Raw genomic sequence first — 23,527 nt, 5'->3', positions numbered from 1 at the left:
GAACCAATGCTTCTGAGACTGCCACCCTCTGGCCCTAGGCTGATGGCTGCGTCTGCAGAGGGCTGGTGGGGCATGCAACTGTGGCAGGAGGTGCCATCATTCAAGGCTCAGCCCTCCCCATGGGGCCCTGTGTGGGTAAGTCCCTCACCACCCCCCAACTGTTTTATTTGCTAAAGACATGGCTGCTGCCCTCACTGAGCGAGATAAACGGTGCCCTCCAAGGCTGGATGTGGTGGTGGGTATGTCTATCTGCTGCTGCTGGGTGCTGTTTAGGCTGGGATGTCCTGGCTCCCTTAAGATCACCCCGGCTTCTGGAAAAGGTGAGCCCCGGTGGGGCCCTGCTCACGCCCTTGCCCCCCAGAAGCCTGAGGTCCTGCCTTGTTTGTATGTGGCTGAGACAAGGAATTCACCCCAAATCTCTCACACAGCATCTCCCCAAACTGGAGTCTCCTTGTTTCCAGGCCATTTTTTCTGCTTGGGAAGCCCCACGTGAGTCCCGGGGGTCACTGTAAGTCTGGGCCTGGACACCCAGGGCTGTGTGGGCCCGCCCTGGTGTGAGGGGTGCAGTGAGGTGGGGGGTGGCCTTATTTCAGCCATTTTTGCCCCCGCACGTCAGTCATTTAAGTCACTGGGAATAAAGGGTCTCCCTTTCCAGGGCTATTGGCTTCCAGAGGCTGGTCCACTGTTCACTGCAAATCACAGTGCCAACCCCCAGCCCCGGGCTTCCCAAGCAGTCTGTTTACCAAAAGATTTGCTTCCCTTTGAGGAGCAACCAGACTCCACATGGGTAGTTCTGGAGTCAGACAAATGGGGTTCATCTCAGCTTTACCACTTGTGGCTGGCGGGGGTGCCCCAGCCCCACGCTGTGAGACACTCAGAATCCGCACTTGGCAAAGTGTGCCTAGTGAACTATCCTGTCTTCAGATAGCGGGGTGAGTGCCGGGAACACAGTCTTCAGTAAAGCCGGCACCCCAAAGCCCATCCTGAAAAGAGCCCCACACTGTTATCATCCATGGAGTTGGCTGATCAGCCCACCAGCTTTGAGAAGTGGACATTGTACCCATCCTACAGATGGGGAAATGCAGGCTGCAGATTAAGCAGGGCACCCACAGCTAGTGCCCAAGCCTTGTGGGTGTCTCTTGTCCACCTTTTTACCCTCTAGCCCCAGAATTACTAGTGAGAGGTCACGTAAGGCAGTAGTTTTTAGCTGGCATCAGTCACACCTTCCTTTCAGTGTGGACAGGAAGGACAGAGGCACTGCAGGCTGTGAGGTCCCAGAGCCACACGGGCGGTGTGCACGGTTGAGTCTGTGCTCCAGGAAAGTTTTATGCAGACATTCAAGTTTTTTCCTTTCACGTGTTTTCATGTGTCATGAAAACTGTGATTAAAGAGAAGGCACAAAATCAACTCGCAACACAATTCTAAGCGTGGAACGCAGTCGCTAAGCACAGTGGAACCCACGCCTTGTGCATCCCTGGAACTTTACCCCTGTTAGCCAGTAACTGCCTTGCCCCTGCCCCCCCCCCCCTGGTGACCTTTTTCTTAAGCATTTCATGACTTTAGATTCCTCAGTTAAGAGGCAGCCGGTGTGGGGCATGCTCCTGTAACCCAGCACTACAGAGGATCGTCTCAACTTGGAGGCGAGCTTGTGCTGCATAGTTCAAAAGGCAGTCTGCACTACACGGGAGATCCTGTGTCAAAAAAACCCAAAGGAGTGGGGGAGAGGTGGCGCCTTTTTGTGTTTTTAGCACATTACTGCACTTAGCATGATGGCCTCAGTGTCCATCGGCATTTCTGCATGTGGTAGGACTGATTTTTTGTTAGTTTTTTGAGACAGGGTCTTTCTGTGTAATTCAGGATGCTTGTTGATCTCACTATGTAGCCCAGGCTGACCTCAAACTCACAGAGATCCTTCTGCCTCAGCCTCCTGAGTCCTGGGATTATTGGAATACCTGGAAGGCTGTTGGGGTTGACATGGCTCACTCTCCAGCTGACAGAACAGGAGATGGGGTGGGGTGTGTGTGTGTACACTGCAGGGAGGTGCTCTGAGGGTAACGCACGTTTACATCACTTTCTAGTGTGTAACACCATTAGGTGCTGGATTGTGAGCCCCACAAGGATGCTCAGTGGGTCTGCTTTTGTTGCCCTGAGTAGCTGGCACCCAAAGCAGTGGCTGGCACACAGAGGGCTCTCCATAAGTACTTGTGGGAGGAGTTGAATGAGTAATCACACTTGATCAGTGTGTTCACAGCTGTGAAGACAGGAAACGCTTCATATAAAACAGAACAGTGCCCAGCACGTAGTAGGTGTTCAACAAACAGAAATTCACTTTGTGAGGTGGGGTGTGCCCATCCCTCAGAGCCAAGCGGCCCTCAGGAGTGAGTGGTGTATGAAAGCGCCAGGGTGACACACAACACTGTCGGGGCTGGGGCTCCATGTGCGACACTCTGCCCAGTCCCTGAAGGTGGAGGTGGACAGACAGTGTGATTCATTAGAGACAGCAGCCCACAGGTCAGGCCTGGCTTGCTGTGCTGGATCCATGCAGGAGTTTACAAAGCACTGAATTTAGTTGCCAGGATTTGTGAATCTGCAGATTTCAGAGGTAAACAGTGTGAATCTGAGGTTTCTATTGAAAAATCGGAATGGCTGACTGTCCTGGGCCCACATTTCTACAGGGGCCTTGCCTGACGGCCCCCACTACTTCCTTTTGCTCCCCTGCTCCCACAAATGCCTGTCCTCGGGACTCTGGGGAACAATTCAGGAACTGCCACCATGGCCCTGATAATCCTGGGTCATCACAGTAGCCCAGGCCCGGGGCTGGTGGCAGTGAGGATGGGGAGCGGGTAGCAACGGCTCTGACAATGTGGACAGACTGTGTCAGCTATGTGCAAGCCACAGGGGCTCAGCATGTGTCCGGGCAGGGAGAGCGGACCATTGCACACGCTGTAGAAGTTCTGGACATGGGGAATACGGACGGCGGTCTCTCTCCCTTCTCATCACCACCACCATCATCTAAGCCAGGTCAGCAGGGCCTGCTGCTTGTTTCTGTAAACCCTGACACTGGCACACAGCTGCTGTGGCTGGATGTGTGATGTCCCCTGAAGGTCCCTGTATTGGTCCCCAGCCTGTGGCACTACTAGGAGGTGGTGGGAACTCTGAGGGGTGAGGCCTACAGGAAGGAAGTCGGATCACTGGGGACTCGTTCTTGAGGGGTCCTACACCCTGACCCTTCTGTTTTGCTCTGAGGTGGTAAAGAGGCCTCCTCCCATGATGTCCTGGGAAGCCCCAGGCCCAAATGACCATGGCAGGAAAGCTTGGAAACATGGGCCAAACGCCCTCCCCCTGTGCAAAGCTGATGACCTCAGGGGCTCCGTCAGCTACAGGGCATTGACACGGCCATGCCTGTTGCTGTTCATAGGATCACAGCTTCTCTGGTGGCGGAACTGGGAGGCTGCGAGACACTGCCTGATTGTAAAGCCTAAAATATTCACAGAATCTGTTCCTGCCCCAAGCGAAGCTACAATGCGCTGAGTGTTTACCATGTGCGAAGGGGCTCATCTCACGCTCTACACACACCTGGGCCTCAAACACCACAGTGACGAAACAAAACACAGCATCACTGCCTAACACAAGGTGGCTCTGATGACATCACCATGTGTGGATGAGGAATCTGGAGCCATGGGAACTCTGGGCGTTTTAGGGGGAAGCCTAAGCTGGCTCTGTTGCTGAAGGTATAGTGTGTCCCCACAAGTCCCATCAAGGAGGTCAGCGAGAGAAGCAGGTACAAATGTCACCTCAAGCCATGTACAAGGATATGCACGGAGGCTTAACTCTAGATGGATTCAAACGAGACAACTGAAAGCTCCTAAGGGTGTCAGAGGGACAAACCTCTTTTTTTTTTTGTCTTTTTGAGACAAGGTCTCACTATGCAGTTCAGGCTGGCCTTGAGCTCACTTGTAGCCCAGGCTGGTCTCCAACTCACAATGATCCTCCTGCCTCAGCCTCCTGAGTGCTGCATTATAGGTGTGGGCCATCATGCCTGGCAAAGAGGGACAAACTTCTTGTCTTCCATCTATGCAACAGAACACTACAGAGGTGCAGGGGACAGAGGAGGGCTAGGGGAATCTCACACCCATCCTGCTGAGCGGGAACAGCCAGGTGGGAAAGAGCATGGGTTCCAGAACAGGCAAAGACGACCTACACACTGGCGTCTGAGCAGAAGTTAGGATGGAGAGAGGCCTGGGGCGCCTCTTGGGGCTGGAGTGTTCCTGTCTCGAGCTAGGAAAGGCACGCAGACACAAAGGTTCATGGAGCTGCCCATGTAAGAGCCTCACACTTTACCATCTGTGAACTGAACTCAGAGGAACCGGAAACTACCGGAGAGGGGAGCGGCTTCAGCTGACATCCAGCAGCTCTGAACGGGCACCCACACTGCGCCCCGCAGCCCTGCTCCTGATATGTTACAGAGAGGGGCCCGGGCGTGGAGAGGTAGGCGGTACACTGTTCTGGCAGCTGTTCACAGCAGTCCTAAACTGGAAACACCACCACCCAGTGACCGTAAACCCAGCAGACAGCATGCTGCGGCGGAAGAGTGGACACACTGCCACGCAGGGCTCAGCCACACAGTGGATCCCAGCAGATGCCGCGCGGGAGGAGCCTGCACCGAGTTATCTGCAGCTGGGACGCTGGAGACCCCCTGAGGGATGGAGTGCGGGCAGCAGAGATGCGGGCGGCTCCGGGTCAGTGTCTCAGGGGTGCCACTCGAGGCGCAGAGCCCTGAGCCCGCTCCCTCCCTGCCCGCTGCGCCGCTTACCTTGGAGTAGTCAGAGCCGTGCTTCTCCTTCACCCCGTTCCGACACAGCGTGTAGTTGTAGAAGCGGGAGTTTTTCAGGAGTCCGACCCACTCCTTCCAGCCGGGCGGCACATACGAGCCGTTGTACTCGTTGAGGTACTTGCCGAAGAAAGCTGGGGAAGCAACATCAGAGGGCCCGTGAGAAGGCAGACAGCAGTTTCCCGCGGCTGCCGTGGGCCAGCACAGCCCAGGGACCCTTCAACCCCAGCACCAGGGGTTGAATCCAGGACCTTTTCACGAGCTACATCGCCAGCCTTTATTTTGAGACAGGGTCTCACTGAAGTTAGCAGACTGGGATCAAAGTTGCAATCCTCCTGCTTCAGCCTCCCACAGTGCTGGGATTCCAGGTGCACCACCACGCCTGGCCTGAGGGTAAACATGTTTGCAGTGTCTGGGACAACTGCAGTGATGGTTTTCCACGGGTGACAAAGTTACGGATTTTGCTGATACACTGATTTATGGCCTATGTTTACCCTGAAAGCAAAAGCTTAGTGTCAGTTGTAGGTTAATGCAAAATAAGAGAACTGCTCCCCATTCAGATTTAGGGAGACTGAACTGTACACACTACCGTGACCAGATGGCTAACAAAAACAGGTAACTACTGTCGTGTGGTAGTGGAGTCTCTCGTGCGCCGCTGCGGAGGTGCCAAGTGGTCCAACACGGTGGGACACTTTCAGGGTGTCCATTAAACTCGAACCCCTAACTTCTGATCTGGCCATGTGGAGAGAAAAGTTCCTGCTCGTTCACCCAAGGTAACACACAGAACAGGCTCCCAGGAGCACATTCGTAACAACCCAGAGCCAGAAACAACCCAGAAAACAACCCAGAGCCGCAAGCGGGGAAGGCAAGTCCTGCGTTCTTACAACATAGAAAGCTACGAAGACGTGAGAAATACCCAGTGCTGTCTTTGAGAGCACAGGCCCATCCTGACACCCCGATCCACACCCGGGGTGCAGGGCACCCTGCGTGATCCCCTTCAGAAACAGGCAAGAGAAACTCATGCACTGGCCGTGAAGACAGTGGTTATCCGGATACAGGGAGGAGGCGATGGGAGGGCAGGGGGCTTCCCTGGGTGGCCCTGGCCTGTTTCTTGGTCACACCAGTGGTTCTATTGGCAAAATCTCACTGGCCTGGATGTCTGGGGGTGCAGCACTTTCCCACACCCCTACTGTATATCACCAGGTAAGCTTGTGCAAAAAAAAAAAAAAAAAAAAATCCCTTTCTTTCAGGTAGTAAAATTTCTTTGGAAAAGCCCAGCCTGGTGGTGCGCGTCTGTAATCCTAGCACCCAGGAGGCTGAGGTAGGAGGACTGCCACGAGTTCAAGTCTAGCCTGAACTAAACAATGAGAGCCTGTCTAAAAAGCAGCCAACCAACCAACCAACCAACCAAACAAACAAACACATACAGAAGTCTCTTTGAGGATTAATAGGATCTTCTCAGTGACCTATCTTTGTATCTTCCTTCCATATGAGGGAGCAAACCCAGGGGCACCCCACCGTGAGCTCTCTCCGCAGCCCTCTGTACTCAGAGACAGCCTCCCTGAGTTGCAAGGTTGCCCAGGCTGGGCTCCACCTTGTGCTCCTCCTGCCTCAGCTTCCCAGAGTGCTGGGATTACAGCTGTGCGCCACTACACCCAGTTTAATAATCTTTTCTATTTCACTTACCCAGGAAGCATGTACATTTTTTAATAATTATGACTCACAAAGCCATTTTTAAGCAATGTGAGGGTTTGCCTGAGACTGAGGTCCTGGCCCAGCCTGTTCTCTCCCGACAGTGACGCTGCGTCCCTGAGACACTCGGAGATCACTGAGAGCGCAAGGCCATGAGCTTGGTGGCTGGAGGGATGCAAAGGGGTCTGTGCCCTGGGACCAGGGAGCACTCTGGGTGTCAACGCAGAACCTGAGATGGTGACAAGAGGCAGGGAGGCCCTCTAGGGCAGAGGGTGAGAGGGTGGGAGCTGGGCCTGAGGGCATCGCCCGGCATGCTGGAGCACACGGAGCCAGCACAGAGGCCGCGTGGCCTGAACGGGCTTCCTGGAGGCTTGCAGGTGGCTGGCACTGCCCAGGAGGGAGCCCAGGCAGTGGGCATGTGTGCCCCTGGGGTGCAGGAGGCCCCAAGGAAGCATTTCTGCGGAAGATCTGGGTGAGAGGGAGGTAAAAACAGGCAGGGAGGATCCCCAACAGCCGGCAGCCTGGGGGATGAGGAGCCTTTCCCGCGTGGGAGGGCAGAGCCAAAATAACCCAGAGAGCCTGGCACCGTCCTGGGAGGAGGTGGCGGGCACAGTGGCACCGTCTGAGTCCTGAGTTGTTTCCAGTATTTAAAGAGTGAGATGTAATTAGGTGGCAGGTGTCTCATTAAACAGCCACGAGTGTCCCTGGCTGGGTGTCAGGGAGGGAGTGACTGAGGTCCGGCCGGAGGCTGCGGCTGCGGGCCCGGGGGTGGGAGACAGCTGGCACTGTCTGGAGATCAGGGTCGCTGCCAACCCTCTGCCGATGCACAGGGCGATCTGATCACCTTGAAGATGACCCAGAACGCTGAAGTGGAGGAGCCCCGACGCCCAGCCCTCTGGTATTGACCTCTCGGTTCCTTGGGGTTGCATTGCGAGGGCCGAAGGGGCCCCTAGAGCGCAGATGTGGACCGGGGCCCTAAGAACCCTCATGACTTCGCTCCCCACCCTGACCTGGTCACCCCAGACTCCCGGCTCTCCACTCTTCCCTGCCCTGGGGACAGTGACACACGGGGTGGCCGGCAGGCCCTGGGAGGGGCCAGACGCCTCTGTGGCACCCACTCAGCCCTCCCAATGGGGTGAACAGAAGATAAACAAGTGGGGGGCTCTGAGCCCTAGCACAGGCAAAGGGCGGGTTTGGAGGGGCACACCACGCTTCCCTCCCTGTCCTTGTGGGAGGCAGCTGTTCACGGGAAATGGGGGTTCAGGAGCCTCTCGAGGTGGTGGGCTGCTCCCCGGACCTGAGCCTGGGGTCTGGTTAGGGTACCGGAGCGCTCAGGACAGGCTGGGCTGCCTGGCCTTGGTCAGATTCGCCAACCCCTGCCAAGGCGTCCTTGGGCCGCAGCCTCCTGGGTTTCCCTTTTCTGTTGGTTCAGCAAGGAAGGGGGTGAACTTTAACACCCGCTCCCTTGGCGCCCTGATGCTTCCTGTTTCTGCAATGACGCTTTGGTGATGATGGAGAAGTTTCCTTCAGAAACCACCGAAGTCAAGAGCCAAGCAAGAAAGATGTTACGTAAGTAACAGAATCGGTGGGTCCGGGGTGGGTGAAAAAATCACAGTGGCAGCCGAGGAGATGGGTGACTTGGGGCAACGTGGCCGGGGATTTACAGTTTCTCACGGCCTTCCGACAGCTGCAGCCAAGGGCGGGTGGCGCCGCGGTGTGTACACTACATGGCCTGTGCGGGCAGACTCTGCCGTGGAGGTTGGGTACACACACACCCTCTGTGATGTCCACACACCCAGCCACACACGTCTCAGCTCGTGTCCCGGTGTTATGGACACCTGTGCCGTGCAGAGGCTGCCACAGGCCGGGAAACACAGAGTGACGGAAGACAGTGCAGTGGTGGAACTGTGAGGGGGGAGAAGAAAGGAGAATGCGTGGGCAGAGTGGCACCCTGAGATGCTTCGAAGGGCACCTCTGGGCTGGGTACACAGAGGAGGCTTAAGGAATGATGAGAGGGAATCCATGGAGATAAGGGACAGGAGGGAAACTGTTCTGGGCATGGCAAACTTGGAGGTGCAAAGGTCCTGAGGTAGGAACAAGTGTGGGGGGTATCTGAGGAGCCTGAGGCAGACAGAGAGGGTGGGAGGTGGTGACCTCACTGGGATGAGGGCCCAGATCACACTGGGTCCTGGAGTCCACAATGAGGAGATACACATGTGTCCCGAGGCCTCTGTGCCAGGTTTTGTGTTTTATGTGTGTTTTCCCAGAAACACACCCACATTCAGAAAGGTACCCAGGACCACAAATCACTGGAGCTGCCTGGAAGTTTACAGCCTCCGTTGGCAGGAGCATGAGCTGGAGGGAAGGTCTGGGGCTCCTGCATGACCTCCTGAGCCCCTGCTCGTGACCCCCAGGTCCGGAGGCCTGGGCCTTCCTGGTGACCCTGGGGTTCCCTGCTCCCCCCATGGGGTCAGGTCCCCAGCTCTTCCTCCTCACAGAATCTCCGCCTGTCTCACCCCAATCCTTAGAAAACCCCGAGTTTATGATGCAGGCTCCACAAGGCTCCAGAAACAGGGCTTCAGTCAGAGGCTTTTAGTGCCAAATTAGGTTTTGCTCTCATTTGATTAGATTTCCCCAGGGCAGCTTTTAAAATGGTTACTGGGGCACCAGCAGAGGTGGGAGAAGCAAATGAGCTTGGGCCCCGGAGCTGGGGGCTCCAGCCAAGAGGAAGAGCTGCAAATAAAACCAAGATTAAGGCACAGCCTGAATCACGCTGGAGCTGGGAACCTGGGCTCGTGGAGCTGGCGGGCCGGGGGCTGCGAGGGGAGGGGAATGGGGTTGAGTTGGGGCAGAACAGCCCGGCAGCAGGAGAGGCTCACGGAGAGGCCACCGACACATGCTGGGGGCGCTGGCCCGAAGAAGCAGGCACCTGCAGAGGACAGGCATGGACAGTTTTACACTGCAGCCAAGACCTGTTTGGCTGACCTGGTCCTGACTGCGGTCGGTGGGTACAAGTTTCTTACTGAGTCAGGGGTGCAGAGGCTGAGCCTGACTCTAGAGATGGCCGGAGTCCTGTACTCGCATGTCAGAGTGCCACCTTTGTCTTCAACATTGCACGTGATTCAGGGACAGGCGTATGACCCAAGATGGGGCCAACTGGGGAGTGTCGGCCCTGGGATTTTAAGGAACCTGCTAGGAAAGAGAAGCTCTTAATCCTTGGGGCTAGAAGCTAGTGGGACAGAAGCCTGACACTGCTGGCAGCCGTTTTGTCACCAAGAGGGAGAGTCGGCTTGAGCATGAGGCAACCTAGAAAAAAGCAGAAGTGGGATGTGGAAGGTGGCCATGGAGAGGGACAGAGGATGCTGGTCTGAGCCCCTCTCATGGGAGCATTTTCAGTTATATTAGAGGTTTTCAGGCAAGGGCAGGAAACCGTCCCGGTCATCACAATGGAGGTCATCACAAGGAGGTGTCCTGGCTTTGAGTGAGTAGGGCCAGGACGTGGGTAAACACCCTACACAGAGAGGGGGGCCCACCAGAGACTCACCCCGCCCCAGGGGCTGCAGCGGCAAAGTGCAGAAATATGTTACATAAACTGACAAACCCGACCACTGGCTTTCTCGCCGCCCTCCTTGCTCAGTTCCGTTTGAATCTGGCACCTGGGATTAAAAGACCTGAGAAAAGCCACCAGACGCTCGGCGCACAGCCAGGTTCCAGCCGATTCTACACTGAAGTTTCAGTCAACCCCCTTTGTTTATGGGTCACCCTGCAATGGCAGAGATGAGCCGTGCAACACACGGTGGCTCAAGTCTAAAACATCCACAGTCTGGCCCTTTGCAGAAAAATTGCCAACCCTGGCTGCAGAGCGAAATTCCCTGAGACCGGACGCATCCATGTGGGATTTATTTATTTTTTACAGTACTGGGGATTGAAGCCAGCACCCTGCTTATGCTAAGCAAGCAGTAAACTACTGAGTGACACCCCCACCTCTTTTTATTACTGCTTGTTTGAGATGTTATTTTACTATGTTGCCCAGGCTGGCCTTGAATTTGAGACCCTCCTGCCTCAGCCTCTAGGAGTAGGGTTACACGTCCTGTGGATTTCAATCCAGAACATGGTAAGCTGGAAGAGGCGAGGCCAGTCGGTGGAGCATGTAGTTAGTGCAAAGGAGAAGATGACACGGGAGGATGCGGATGGGAGGCAGAGCCGGTGACCGCAGGAGCAGGGAGCTGCAGGCAGCACAGCTTCCCCTGTGCAGCGCTCGGTGCCGGAGACAGTCCCCTCCGCTGCAGTCTGTCACCAGGCGCACTACCTGTGAGTGATCAGGCCAGCTCCTCAGTGCAAGCATTGCCACAGGGGACGAGGTCCCTTCTGGGTGGCATTCAGCTCCTCATGGACAGCAACACAGGCAGCCGTGCCATCTACCAGCCACGTCACAGAGGTCGGGGAGGGAGCTGGACCTGGGGACGTCACCGTGCTGGGGCTCTGCAGCCAAAGGGCCTCAGGCGAAGGTGAACGCAAGCCACCTAAGGAGCAGCAGTCATGAGGAACAGGAAGACCATGTCCCACGGCAAGGGAGGCCGACAAGGAGCAGAACAGCCCTGCAAACCCCTTCTCCCAGGGGGCCGTGGGGACCTGAGTCCACAGGGCTGCCAGCCACGTGTCCCTGGTCACACTGTTCTCCTCCTCTGCCTCAGATCCTCCACCTGAAATATGGCGCTGATAGCAATACCCCCCTGGGGGGGCTGGCGGGACCAGTAAGACAAGCATCCCCTGGTGTCCATGGTGATGGGTTCCGGGGACCCCTGTGCATACTCAAGTCCACGGATGCTCACGAGTCTTACATAAAACCTCATGGAAGCCACGCAACCCTCCTGCACACTTTAACCCGCCCTGGATTACTGAGAACACCCAACACGCACACTGCTATGTAAGTAACTGTGCCGCAGTGCTCGGTGTACTTTCTGGGAATTCAGATCCTCAGCTAAATCCCCGGGTGTGGAACACGCAGATCCGGACGGCATTCCTATGCTTCTGGTCTAAGAGGGTCCCCGCAGAGCCCCACCTCAGAATCCACGCTCTCCCTCCTCCTGGAGCGGCCAGCCCTAACCCTCCGTGGCTGTTGGGAGCCGCGTCTGTGATAGTTCGCCTTACTTGGCGGACGTGCGGCCTGTAGTAAAGAGTGAAGCCTGAGGTAGATTACCCCTCCCATCGAATATGTTAGTTTCCTGCTTACCGCGTAAACAACCCGCTCAACAATATAGTCTGCCTGGCAACTGATGATGTTAGCCAATCAGCTTGCCTTGCTTACTTTAACATGATTGGACACTGTACCCGTATATATACCGGTGCCACCCCTGGGCGGAAGTAGAAGCCAGGTAGAAGCCCGGAAGTAGAAGCCCAAAAGGAGCCGCGGAGAGCGGACCGATAGAGGCTTCGGGGCAGACTGAAGCACAAAAGGAGCCGCGGGGAGCGGACCAAAGGAGGCTTCAGCTGGGAGAACCCAGGGCAGGCTGTACGGAGAAGAAAAATAAAAAGAAAAGGTTGTCCACTACCAGACTATGTCGTGTGTCCTTCCTGCCGGCCGGGAGCGGACATCGACATTTGGTGGCCCGTACGGGGACTGATCACCCCCGAGACGTGGAAGTGGACAACGCTCCAGTACAGAGCTGCGAGACAGGTGAGTTGGGGATAAGCCTGGGCTCTGGGTGGCGCGCACCTACAGGGCTTTTAGACTCCCCTCAGGCTCACGCGTAAGTGGCGGATTTTTGGGCCTCACGCGGTGAGTAACATATTAAAAAATGGGAAACATGCTAGGTAGCGGCACTAAGAGCGAGGGTGGTTGTGGAGAAAGCTCTCAAGAGCTTACAAAAGTATGCAGGGTATCTGAGCAGGCCCAGTCAGGGAGCTCCCGAGAGGGGTCCGTCAAGGGGAACAAGGATGCTAAGGAGGAGGACGGGGCTCTAGCCTCGGAGTCGTCTGACTCCGAGGACGAGGGAAAGTTGAATGGCAGGGAGGCCAAAGAGACTAGCTGTCAGGAGCCTAAGTCGCTCCATAAGGAGTCGGGTCTGCGGAAGAGTAGAGAGCTCCTGAGTGCGCCCCGGCGCGAGAGGGAGGCAGAGCCTTCCGCCCCACCTCGGGGGCCGTTTCCGGAGGCGATCCCTCGCCACGAGGCGGCCGCCTGGGAGCCCCCCCCCCTTTCGTCAGAACAGGAAGTGATGCACGGGCCCCCATTCTCCGACCAATCACGGCCACCGTCTTATGCTCCGCCGCCGGCGGATCGGTATTTTCACAGGTGGCTTTGGCAGGGGAGACGCTTGTTTCATGAGGTACATCCACCACCTGGGATGGATAGTGACCCCTACGAGATATTTCCTGTACAAGTAGCTATGGGTCAGGGACGCAATGTATGGGAGCCTTTTGAGATAAAGCAGATTAGAGAACTTAAAAATGCAGTTACAACTTTTGGGCCGACTGCGCCTTACACCATTGCCATGCTGGAGAATCTGTCTTCTGGGCCCCTCACCCCCGCGGACTGGATTCAGCTGGCGGGGGCGTGTCTGCCCTCGGGCAGTTACCTGGATTGGCGAGCCTGGTATGCAGAGTCCTCTGCAGAGCAGGCTGAGAGAAACGCCAATCGGGGAGACCGGGGGTGGAACAAGAGAATGCTTGTGGGAGAGGGTCGGCGCGCTGATGGTCAGACTCGGTTCCCCGGCGCTCTCTGGCGGGGAGGAGATAGAGAGCCATCCGCTCCGCCCTGGAGCTCTTTTCTAAAAGCGGCTCCCCGCCGAGAGGCCGCCACAGGAAACCCTCCCTTCCCTCAGCCGGCACAGGAAGTGACGCCCCGTTTCACTCTGTCGCGACCGCAGTCTTATGACGTCGCGCCGCTGGGCAGACGGTATTTTCATGGGCGGCTACTCTGCCGAGCAGGCTGAGAAAAACGCCGGTCGAGGAAAAAGGGGCTGGGGATTTAGCTCAGCGGCTTAAGCGCCTGCCTTGCAAGTGTGCAGTTGTTAGTTCGATCCCTGGTACCAATAAAAAAAAAAAAAAAAAAAAAAAAAAAAAAAAAAAAAAAAAAAACGAAAAAGATAAAAATAAAAAATAAAAAACAAAAAGGGGGAGTAAACCCTCGAGGTTTGATCCCTGGTGATGTTTGGCAGATGGACATCACACATATACAGGAGTTTGGGACTCTTAAATATGTTCATGTTTCCACAGACACCTGTTCTCACGTCATATTTGCAACAGCAGAAACAGGTGAAAAAGTGTCTAATGTGATCAATCATTGCCTGGCGGCTTGGGCCGCATGGGGCAAACCAAAAATATTAAAAACTGATAATGGACCAGCCTATATAGGCAAAGCTTTCAATGAGTTCTGCAAAATGATGGAGGTTCAATTAAAACATGGTATCCCATACAATCCCCAAGGTCAAGGAATCATTGAGAGGGCTCATAGAAGCCTCAAAGAAATTTTACAAAAACAAAAAGGGGGAGTAGGCCAAGGCCTGGCCCCAAAGGCACGATTATCCATGGCACTATTCACACACAATTTTTTAAATTTAAATAATGATAATCGCTCCCCAGCTGTGGAGCACTGCAACCCTTCCCCCAACCATAAAGGGTGGGTGAAGTGGAAAGATGTCCTGACAGGACAGTGGATGGGCCCGGATCCAGTGGTCAGCTGGAACCGAGGCGCGATTTGTGTTTTCCCACAGGAACCGGGACGAGAACCACTGTGGATACCGGAGAGACTGACACGGGCAACAAAGCCCTCGACTGAAGATCAGACCTGCCCTACCGGAGATCCATCACAGACCAACCAACAAGATGAATAGAAATAGCGGTAGCCCGAAATGGACAAAAAGATCCTCAGGCATATGCATGGCTTGCTCGATTGGCCCACGACCGAGTCTAGATATGGCGGGCATCCTTCATTCTCCTCCATAAGGTGACAATACACAGCAGGGTAGATGAGTCAATGACGGGTAAGAGCGTGCCTCCCCAGCACGACTCGACCTAAGCCAGGCCCTACCCCATCCTGCACGTAAGCCGCTGGACTGTTAGATGCTGCCCAGGTCTAAATTTCTCTCCAAGGGGATTTCTTTACGGAGAGGAAATGAGTGCAAGCTTGTGTGCATCCAGGTTCCGTCCAGTTTGTGCCTGGCCCTAGAAAAAGGACGAGGGCCTCAGGGCCTTGGCAGACCATGGCATGGCCAACCAGGGTCTAAGCCAAGGACCTACGGTGGGCCTACACATAGGGCATAAGCCTCTGCACCCAGTCCAGGAAGGGCTACGATGCGCACATTCATAAAAAATAAAATAGGGGGAGATGTTGGGAGCCGCGTCTGTGATAGTTCGCCTTACTTGGCGGACGTGCGGCCTGTAGTAAAGAGTGAAGCCTGAGGTAGATTACCCCTCCCATCGAATATGTTAGTTTCCTGCTTACCGCGTAAACAACCCGCTCAACAATATAGTCTGCCTGGCAACTGATGATGTTAGCCAATCAGCTTGCCTTGCTTACTTTAACATGATTGGACACTGTACCCGTATATATACCGGTGCCACCCCTGGGCGGAAGTAGAAGCCAGGTAGAAGCCCGGAAGTAGAAGCCCAAAAGGAGCCGCGGAGAGCGGACCGATAGAGGCTTCGGGGCAGACTGAAGCACAAAAGGAGCCGCGGGGAGCGGACCAAAGGAGGCTTCAGCTGGGAGAACCCAGGGCAGGCTGTACGGAGAAGAAAAATAAAAAGAAAAGGTTGTCCACTACCAGACTATGTCGTGTGTCCTTCCTGCCGGCCGGGAGCGGACATCGACACGTGGCCCCGCCTAGCAGGTCTCCTGCCTCCTGCTGGTCTGGGCTAAGTGCTGCCTGGAGCAGCTTGCTCTGATGGGAGACTCAGGCCTTCTCTTGTTTCTTCCAGCCCGGAATGAACTGCAGAGGCCTGGAAACAGTTGCATCTGTGGTCTGTAAAAGCTGTGTCTCGAGGCAACCAGGAATGGCGACCTGCTGGTGCAGGGCCTGGTACGGGAGGCCAGGGCTGCATCAGTGTGGACACCCAGGGAGCCCAGGGCGAGAGGGGAGCAGAGATCTGCATCATCTGCCAGTGCTGGGGGCCAGGATGGCCAGTGCGGGGGTCGCTGTGGCACCTCTGAGCACTCACAATTCAGGTGGTGAGAGAGGCCAAGCGTGTCTCTCTGCCACCTCCTGACGGTGAGCCCCGTGCAAACCATGTCCCTGACCTCTGTGTTTTGATGATGGCCTGGGGCTGAGTGGATGAACGGATGGAGATACGGCAGCCTATGAAGGGCGCCTCTTGGGGTGGCAGTGTCTTCTCCTTTAGAGAGGGCGCCTGTAACCTGGGCCAGCCCCTGTGGACTTTCTCTTCCATCACGAACTGGTGTCCCAACACCTAGGACTCTCCTGAACGCAAGGCCCAACATGCCATGTCCCCCTGGGGACTCACCCTTGCTAGGGTTCAGACCGCCCTGGGCCTCCTGCTTCTAAGCCCACCTCTAGGCTGCCCCAGGTCATTTGCATCTGCGCTTCCCTCTCCCTGGGCCCTTTCTCCCTCTGTCCTCTCACTGGGACATCTCAGGTCATTGGTCACCACTGACCGAGCTGTCCTTGAGTGCTCCTTCCCTCCACAGTCACCTGGCACCCTCTGCAATTACCCCCTGGCTGCATTTTCTTATGTACCTTCTCCCCTCCACCCAGGGTGTTGTCTGGGTGCCACAGCCCAGCACGGAACCTGCCAGGAGTGGGCATGCAGGGAGGACGCTGGGCTAGGACCTGGGTGAGGCGTCCAGTGCCACAGCCTCCTGGGAGCGCAGGCGAAAGCCGAGACAGTGTGACCGATCACCGTGGTTTTCCAGTTCACTGCTGGCAGGGGCGCTGACTGCACATATCGGATCAGCTAACGGGGAGGAAGCCCCCGGTGGAGCAGTCTGCCCGAGGTGTAAGCTGGGCCAACCACAGGTGACTTTGCCTCTCAGGGGACAGATCTGGTGGTCACAACTAGGGGCTCAGGAGCTGGAGTGAGCCACATGCACCAGGCACACGGAGCCATGTGGCCCACCAGGGCACAGGGCTCCAGTGCAGCCTCCTAAGTGGACATCGTTCCTATCGGCCTCAGTGACATTGCCCATGAAATGGGACCACGCTGGCTCAGGGCAGAATTCAGAGAACCTCGGGCCCCCAGACAGTGTCACCCTGCTCAGGGAGGGACCCTCCGCAAAGCCTATCCTGTCCGTCAGGAGTCCCACCGCGCCACACTTGAGGGCTCTGGGCAAACGGCGGGCTCTGGTCTTTCCATCTAGGTGGTGGCCCCTGCTGCTGGCTGTCCACTGTCCTTTTCATGTGACTTGGGACTTCATCTGAGCTGCAGCATATTAACACTTCCTGCCAAGTCTGTCCTTGAGGTGTCACACGGGTGTTTCAAAGGGGCCCTGCTGTGCCCCAGCCGGCTCCTCACCCTGCAGTCCACAGTCAATGCCAGCATTGTGAGGCCATCACATCGGAGCGGCTCTCCCTGGACTCTCCCCACCTCTGCCCGCTGCCCCAGCCTGGTCCTGGCCACCTGCTCCTTGCAGGGTCCCCTCCCCTGCCCTCATAGCTCCTTCACAGTAGACCAGGGTCCTGCTAAATCGAAAGTCCAATCAACCTGCCCAGGACTCCAAACGCTTCGATGCTGCACATCACACTTGAGCTAAAGCCCAGAGTCCCTGCCAGGCCCCCAAGGCTCTATGCAGCTGTTCATTGCCGGACCTCAGAGCCTCTCCTCCCCCAGGCACACTGTGCCTCGTCTCAGTGGTCTCCTCCTGTCCTCCCAGCTCCTTCCTGTCCCTGGACCTCCGGCGAAGGAATCATCTTCCTCGGACCCTGCACGACGCTTCCCCGTCTCTGCCAGGTGCTTGCCTCTATGTCACATGTCCCATCCCCAAGTACCCTGTCACCTCACCCTCTTCTTGATTTTGTTTCTAAACAAATTTGTTTTCAAATTTTTATCATCTGTTTGGGTTTTAGCCCACAGGGAGGGGGCTCTGTGGTCCCACTCCTGCCTGTGCACCTTTATTCAGAACCCAGCTCCGGGGCAGTGAGCCCTCGGGACGCACTCACGGACGGAGGCAGCTGGGCTGAACCAGGACGCCCAGGTCGGGGGAGGCCTGTGGGAACCCGGGCTGAGGGCGGGGTGCTGGCCCTGCGCACTGTGTCGATGTCTGCCGCTGTCTCTCCTTCATTCTGGGGGGTCCGGGGCTGGATCTAGCAGGGGCCAGGGCATGGAGAAGGGCTGCTCGCCAGGCGTCCAGGCGATCATAAGGTGGGCATCTGCAGACAGGTGACCGGGTTCAGGGGAACAGTGAGGGAGGAGGCAGAACCTGGGCGCACAGAGCATTTCAGTGGCGTTAGTGTGATGGAAGCGGATCAGAACATTTAAGGATGGCAGAGACGGTTCCGGCTTGGCTGGGAAAGGCGCGTGACTTATTTCCTTGGACCTCTAACTAGCATCGCTCAAGACAGTGGGCGAAGGAAACCACACAGTGAGAGTAAACCTGTGACTCCGTCACCAGTGAAAATTGGGAGGATTTTCCTAGCATCCTGTAGCCACGCGGACATCCTGAAAAGTCAGTGACCGCGGCATCGCTTTCCAGCCAGGGAAGTTAGCAATCCCCAGGAACAGACCCTTTCCAGTGCATCACTTTGTGTGGAGAGTGGCACACATAGCTCTGCTTGTAAAATACTCTGAAGATCGTATTGATCTAATTGGCTTCTTTCATAATTCTGTGTGTTGTCCCAGGGGCTGGAGTGCTGGCGGCTCCCTGTGACGCCCCTGCAGGGCTGGGTAGGCCGTCCCCACGCCTACTTCCTGCTGCCTGGATGTGGACAGGTGGGAGCTGCTGGGGACCATGGCTCTCCCCGTGTGCTAACAAACCCTGGGCACAGCTTGGGACACGAAGCCAGCAGGCTGGTGTCACGTAGGAAGGAGTTGAGAAACTTCTGCAATGGGCCAGACTGTAAATGTTTTCAGCCTTGCTGATAGCAACAGTGGCCACAGGCCATACCCAAAGGAGTGGGTGTGGCTGGGTTTCCATAAAACCCTTTATAACAAGGAGCGCAGCGGGTTCATCGCCAGCACCGGCAGGGGGGCATTGGCATCCTAATTATCATCATCATCATTTTTGTCTGTCTAAAGAGAAGCTTTGAATCTGGGTTTTGGGCACAATTTTCAGGTTTTAAGAAGCGTTTTGTAAGGAAACAGAACATATTTGAGGTTGAAAGTTAGACCCAGGCTGTCAGCTTCGGTTTTGCAAGATCCAAATTTGGCCCCCAACAGCTGCAAAGTGAGGCTGAGCCGGTCCAGGGTGAGTTTTGCTCTGCCCCTGCCCCTAGCAGAAGGGCCCTGAACTGGGCCGGGCTTCCTGGGGACTCCTGGTCCGAGCAGCAGGGAACAAACGATCCCACGACCCTGGGGGAGCTGGGTCTCCTGAGGAACAGTGGAGAGTGAGAGGGGAACCCTGCGAACTCCAGAGCACCGTAAATATTAGATGTGAGATGCCACAGGCCCGAACTCTTTGTTTTTTTTGGCAGACAAATTGGCTGAGGAGGCAGACTGAGGAGGGAGAAATGCCTCAGACCCGCCCGGAGCCCCACAGCTGCAGCTGGGCTCCTCCAGAGTCTGTAACCAGATCGGTTTCACTCTGGGCTGCTCACGAGGTTAGAGCCTGAGCTGCTCTCTGCTGCTCTGGAAAAGACACCAGATGCAAATCCGTGCGCACGGAGGCGATGAATCAATACTGCAGAGCCCTGGGTGCCGGAGGTGGGGTCACGTCGACCTGACAACGGAGAGCAAGCGAGCAGAGGAAGCCGGGGTGCAGGCTTCCTGGGAGAAACGTACCCCCCCCCCCCGCCTGGCCCCTGGGGAGGCGGCATCTGGGTCTCAGCAGCAGACCTCTGATTTATTTCACTGTCCAGCACCTGTGCTCCTGCCTGGACCTCTGCTTCTCTAGGAGAAATTCCCAGTATTGGGAATTGAATTCTGCCTTTGCCTTGAGCTTTTTTTTAAATGTTTAATTCCGACACAGGGTCTTGCTAAATTATTAAGATGGCTAGGCCAAACTCTAACTTGGCATCTTAGCTGGGTGAGGCAGCTCATTACATGCCTGTAATCCTAGCACTAGGAAAGCTGAGGCAAGAGGACAGTGTGAGTTCGAGGCCAGCCCAGGCTACCCAGTGAGTTTGGGGCCAGCCTGAACTCCTAGCAAGGCCTTGTCTCAAAAATGAAGCCCCCCCAGCTCCATAAATGCATAAATCCAACTTGGAATCATCCTGCCTCAGCCTCCCAGAGCACTGGATCATAGGCTCTTCTGTCTTTTTGCAGTTGTACCTTCTGTTAGCAAAAGAAGGAACCCATTTTTCCTGTCCCAGCCTTACTGTTCTGGTAGTTTTTTCCTGCTAGGAGCCTGATTACCCGGTCAATCAGGTAATCCCAGTGATTGGCTGGGGACAGACATAAGACCTTCACTGTACCAGTGACAGCCTCCCCAGGACTTTTGCATACTCCATGGGGAAGAGCCTCCCTCTCAGCTGAAAGCTGATAAGCTAGTATTGTGGGGTCACCTTCCACCACAGACAGGAATCTTCCCCAAAACAAAACCAGCCCCAAGGAAAGGAAATCCAAGAGGCAGAAAGCCAGGGTTCTTACACCAGGATTTGAGCACTGGGATCCAGCAAAGTTGGCCTGGACGGATTCCAGTTATGTTTTTGGATGCCAGACAAGGGAACCAGAAATCCAAACTCCAGTTTGTCCCTACTTCCCGCAGGCATAGCCATCCATTCAGACCTCGGAGGGAGGAACTGTTTCACAGAAGAATGGGGTGGGGAGAAGCTACACAAACACCTGAGATAATCAGGAGGGTGGCCACTGCTCAGGAGAAAAGCAGGGTGTTGTGGCAGACTGAGAGCGGCTGGGGAGGGCAAGCTGATGGACACAGCCAGGTCAGGGGAGAGGAGGACGGTCTGGGGAGTTCTTAAGGTGACAAGAAACTGTAAACAGGGAGTTAGATGGAGGCAACCGCAAGTGCAAAGGCCCTGGGGTAGGATGGGCCTTACAGTGTTTGGGGAACAGCATCAGGCCAGGCAGCCCAAGTGCTATCAGAAAGGCAGGTAAGAAGGCCAGGCAAGGAGTTGTGGGTTTATTTGAAAAGCAGTGGGCAGCCAGTGGAGGGTTTTAAACAGGAGTGACATAGTTCTATTTTCATTTTTTCAAAGCACCATCTGGCTGCTCGGTGGGGAGGAAGGATGGTTTGTTTCCGGGGAGAAGCAGAGGTGGACAGATAACCAGGGCAGGGGCTCAGGCCTGTCCCTTGTCGTGCCCTTTCTAAGCTCCACCTGCCTGCTCCTGGAGGGACTGTTGCTGTGCAGCCAGGCTGGGTGCAGACGACCTGAGGCCCCAGAGCCAGGCGGCAGCAAGCCCAGGCCGAGCATCTGCGAAGGTGGCACAGAGGGCAGCTGCCTGGCTGCTACCTGGGAGGGGCAGGCAGCTCCAGCCCAGGAGGACAGGGACGCTCACAAGCTGGGCAGGGAGGCTCCCATCCACAGGCTGTCACCATCCACCATCGGAATAAGATGGGTCAGAAAATTTTTTTTTTTTTTTTTTTTTTTTGCTGCCCCCTTTAAAGTGCTGCGGACAGAGGAGGGAGGGAAAATTCACAGGAGACCCTCAGAACAAGGTGGGAATGGCCGGAAGAGCTGGCCAATCGGTGGATATTTAATTATCACCACGGAGGAATCTGACACCAACCTGATCCTTCAAAGCGCTGTTCTCAGTGCCTTTAGATGGATGTCCCACTTCTGTGACAAAAGTCTTGTAAGGCTCCCTTATTTTCCTGAAGGGAAATTTAGGGGTAACAAAAGCTACCTCTGCACATCTTCACAAAAATATATATATATATCACTAACTGCAATCTACAAGAAAAAGAAAAGGAAAGCAATTTATAATGAAGGAAAATTTCAGTATGAAATTTCTCAAGCACATCCATCAAGGCAGACGCCTGTACCTAGACTCGAAGCCCGCAAGGGTGCAGTCACAGACGCGGAGGGTGGGCGAGGGAGCCGCATTTGCAATTCAAATCCTTCCCGTGTCACTGCCATCAGGGACGGGATTTTCAAAAAGAAGGAATAACTCCTGGAAAAGTTCTGCATGCAATTATAATATTCCGCCCATCTCCTTATCACGTTCATTCTGGGAAAGTCAGGGCATATTAAAACTGCAAGAAGCTGTCAGGATTTATGTCCAAAATAGGCTTAGGTGGGTATCAACACACAGGAAATAACCCCACCCAGGAATGGTCTAGTCTGAAATCCAGAAGCCACGCGGGAGACAAGGCATCTTGGAGCTCTGAGGGCTCTCTGGGCAGAGGAGGGCACCGGAGTCCGGGCCCTGTTCCCAGGAGCCCAGCTGTACCCAAGCCTGTACCACCACCAGCAATGCTTGCATAGATTTTTACCCAGTAGGGGGCACTGTGCTCCCTCCAGAGCCGCCAGTTAGAACAAAGCTTTCACCCAGTGACCTGGGGCCTAACCCACAGCCAGGTGGGCCTGTGTGGTGTTTTTAGACATTTATTTCTGAAAAGCACAGTTACCGGTCCACAGGTGAAGCCTAGGTCCCTCCCTACCTGGCCTGCCCATCCGAACTCAGCACCCCCAGGATGGACAGGCTGACGGCGAGGGCAGACACTAGGGGTGCTGACTCCCTCCCTGCCTTTGCAGAACCCCCTTGAACCTTCTCCTGAGCCCCTAGGTGGCTCACTGCCCATGCCAGGGTGGGACAGGATGGGTCAGTGCTGGAAAAGCATGGGGCTCCCTGACCCTGGGACCGCAGTGTGATGCAGGAGCAATCGGGAAGGTTGGGGAGGACAGACAGACGGACAGACAGAGGTGCTGGCTGTGGGGGGCACGCCCACCTCACAGGGCTGACCGAGGCCTGTGGAGGCCCTGGCACTGCTCTCGGATGGGCAGCAGCTCCGCAGTGACCACCGTTTTATCACTGTGGTCATTTACATGCCACCCACCTCCCGGCCACGATGGACACATCCTGCCTCTGCTCCGCCCACCCCTGGCCCATGCGTCTACTAAGCACTCCTAAGCTGGCTTGTGTGTCCTGAAAACTGAAATTTTAATTTAAGTTTAATTAATTTAAATGGCTCCCCGTGGTTCCTGGCAACCGTGCCGGCTGTCTGGCTCTAGCCTAACCCCTTCCAGAATGTTCCAGGAGTCCCAGCTGGCACCTCCTCACGGCTCAGCAGGAAGGACTAGATCCCTCATCTCAGCTGGCCTGTCCCCCACTTTTGTTTTGACTTTGTAGGCAGTTTCGGGGACTCCCAAAGGGACAGGAGGGCTGCAAAGGAGAATCTGCACGGAGCTGATCAGCTGGGTGGCCTCACTGATTGGCCCCGTATGGCTGGGGGCCGAGTTCCCACTGGACTGCAGGCCGCAGCCCTAGTCCAACACCGAGGCTCCACAACCTCTGTGCAGGGGACGGGCGGGAGAGTCCTGCTGTGCTGGGATGAGCTGTCCCCCTGTATCCATCCAGACCCGAAGACACACCAGCTGCCCACAAAGTGACCCGAGCTGAACGGTGGTCTCTGTGGTCAAGTTAGATGGGGCTGCACTTCCTCATGACAGGGGAAATACAGACTCGGACAGAAGGCCACATGGAGACAGACAGAGACTACAGACTTGTGGCAGGGCACAGCCCCTGGCTAGACAGGCTCGCCCTGGACACCATCAGACAGTGCAGTGCTAAAGGCATTTGGTTGGATTCCTGGCTTCCAGAACTGGGTGAGAATAAATGTTTTTTGCTATAAGTCACCCAGCTTATGGTAATTTGTCACCACAGGAAACCAAAACACAGGGGCCCAGATGGAGACGGGTTGGCTGAATGCAAACAGAAATGTCACCCCAGCGCTCTGCCAGGGGACCTCTCCTCCTGGGTGTGGGCCCTGGGGTGACT

The 23,527-nt window shown here is 55.7% G+C and overlaps 1 protein-coding gene across 7 annotated transcripts in view; it reads right to left on the bottom strand.

Annotated features, from left to right (window-relative positions):
* Sulf2 (sulfatase 2) overlaps positions 1–23,527 on the bottom strand; it is a 94,343-nt gene that overhangs the window by 27,934 nt on the left and 42,882 nt on the right. For all 7 annotated transcript variants that reach the window (XM_003467712.5, XM_013150402.2, XM_013150403.2 and 4 more), the window contains exon 4: positions 4,814–4,965. In XM_003467712.5, the coding sequence (XP_003467760.3) occupies positions 4,814–4,965 (152 nt within the window). The remainder of the gene's footprint in view (positions 1–4,813; positions 4,966–23,527) is intronic.

Source organism: Cavia porcellus, unplaced genomic scaffold (genome assembly GCF_034190915.1).
Source record: "Cavia porcellus strain 051 isolate PalLab524CR breed Dunkin Hartley unplaced genomic scaffold, mCavPor4.1 scaffold_5, whole genome shotgun sequence".
NCBI lineage: Eukaryota > Metazoa > Chordata > Mammalia > Rodentia > Caviidae > Cavia > Cavia porcellus.
Note: the sequence above shows the minus strand (reverse complement) of the source record. Positions and strands in the feature narration are given on the sequence as shown.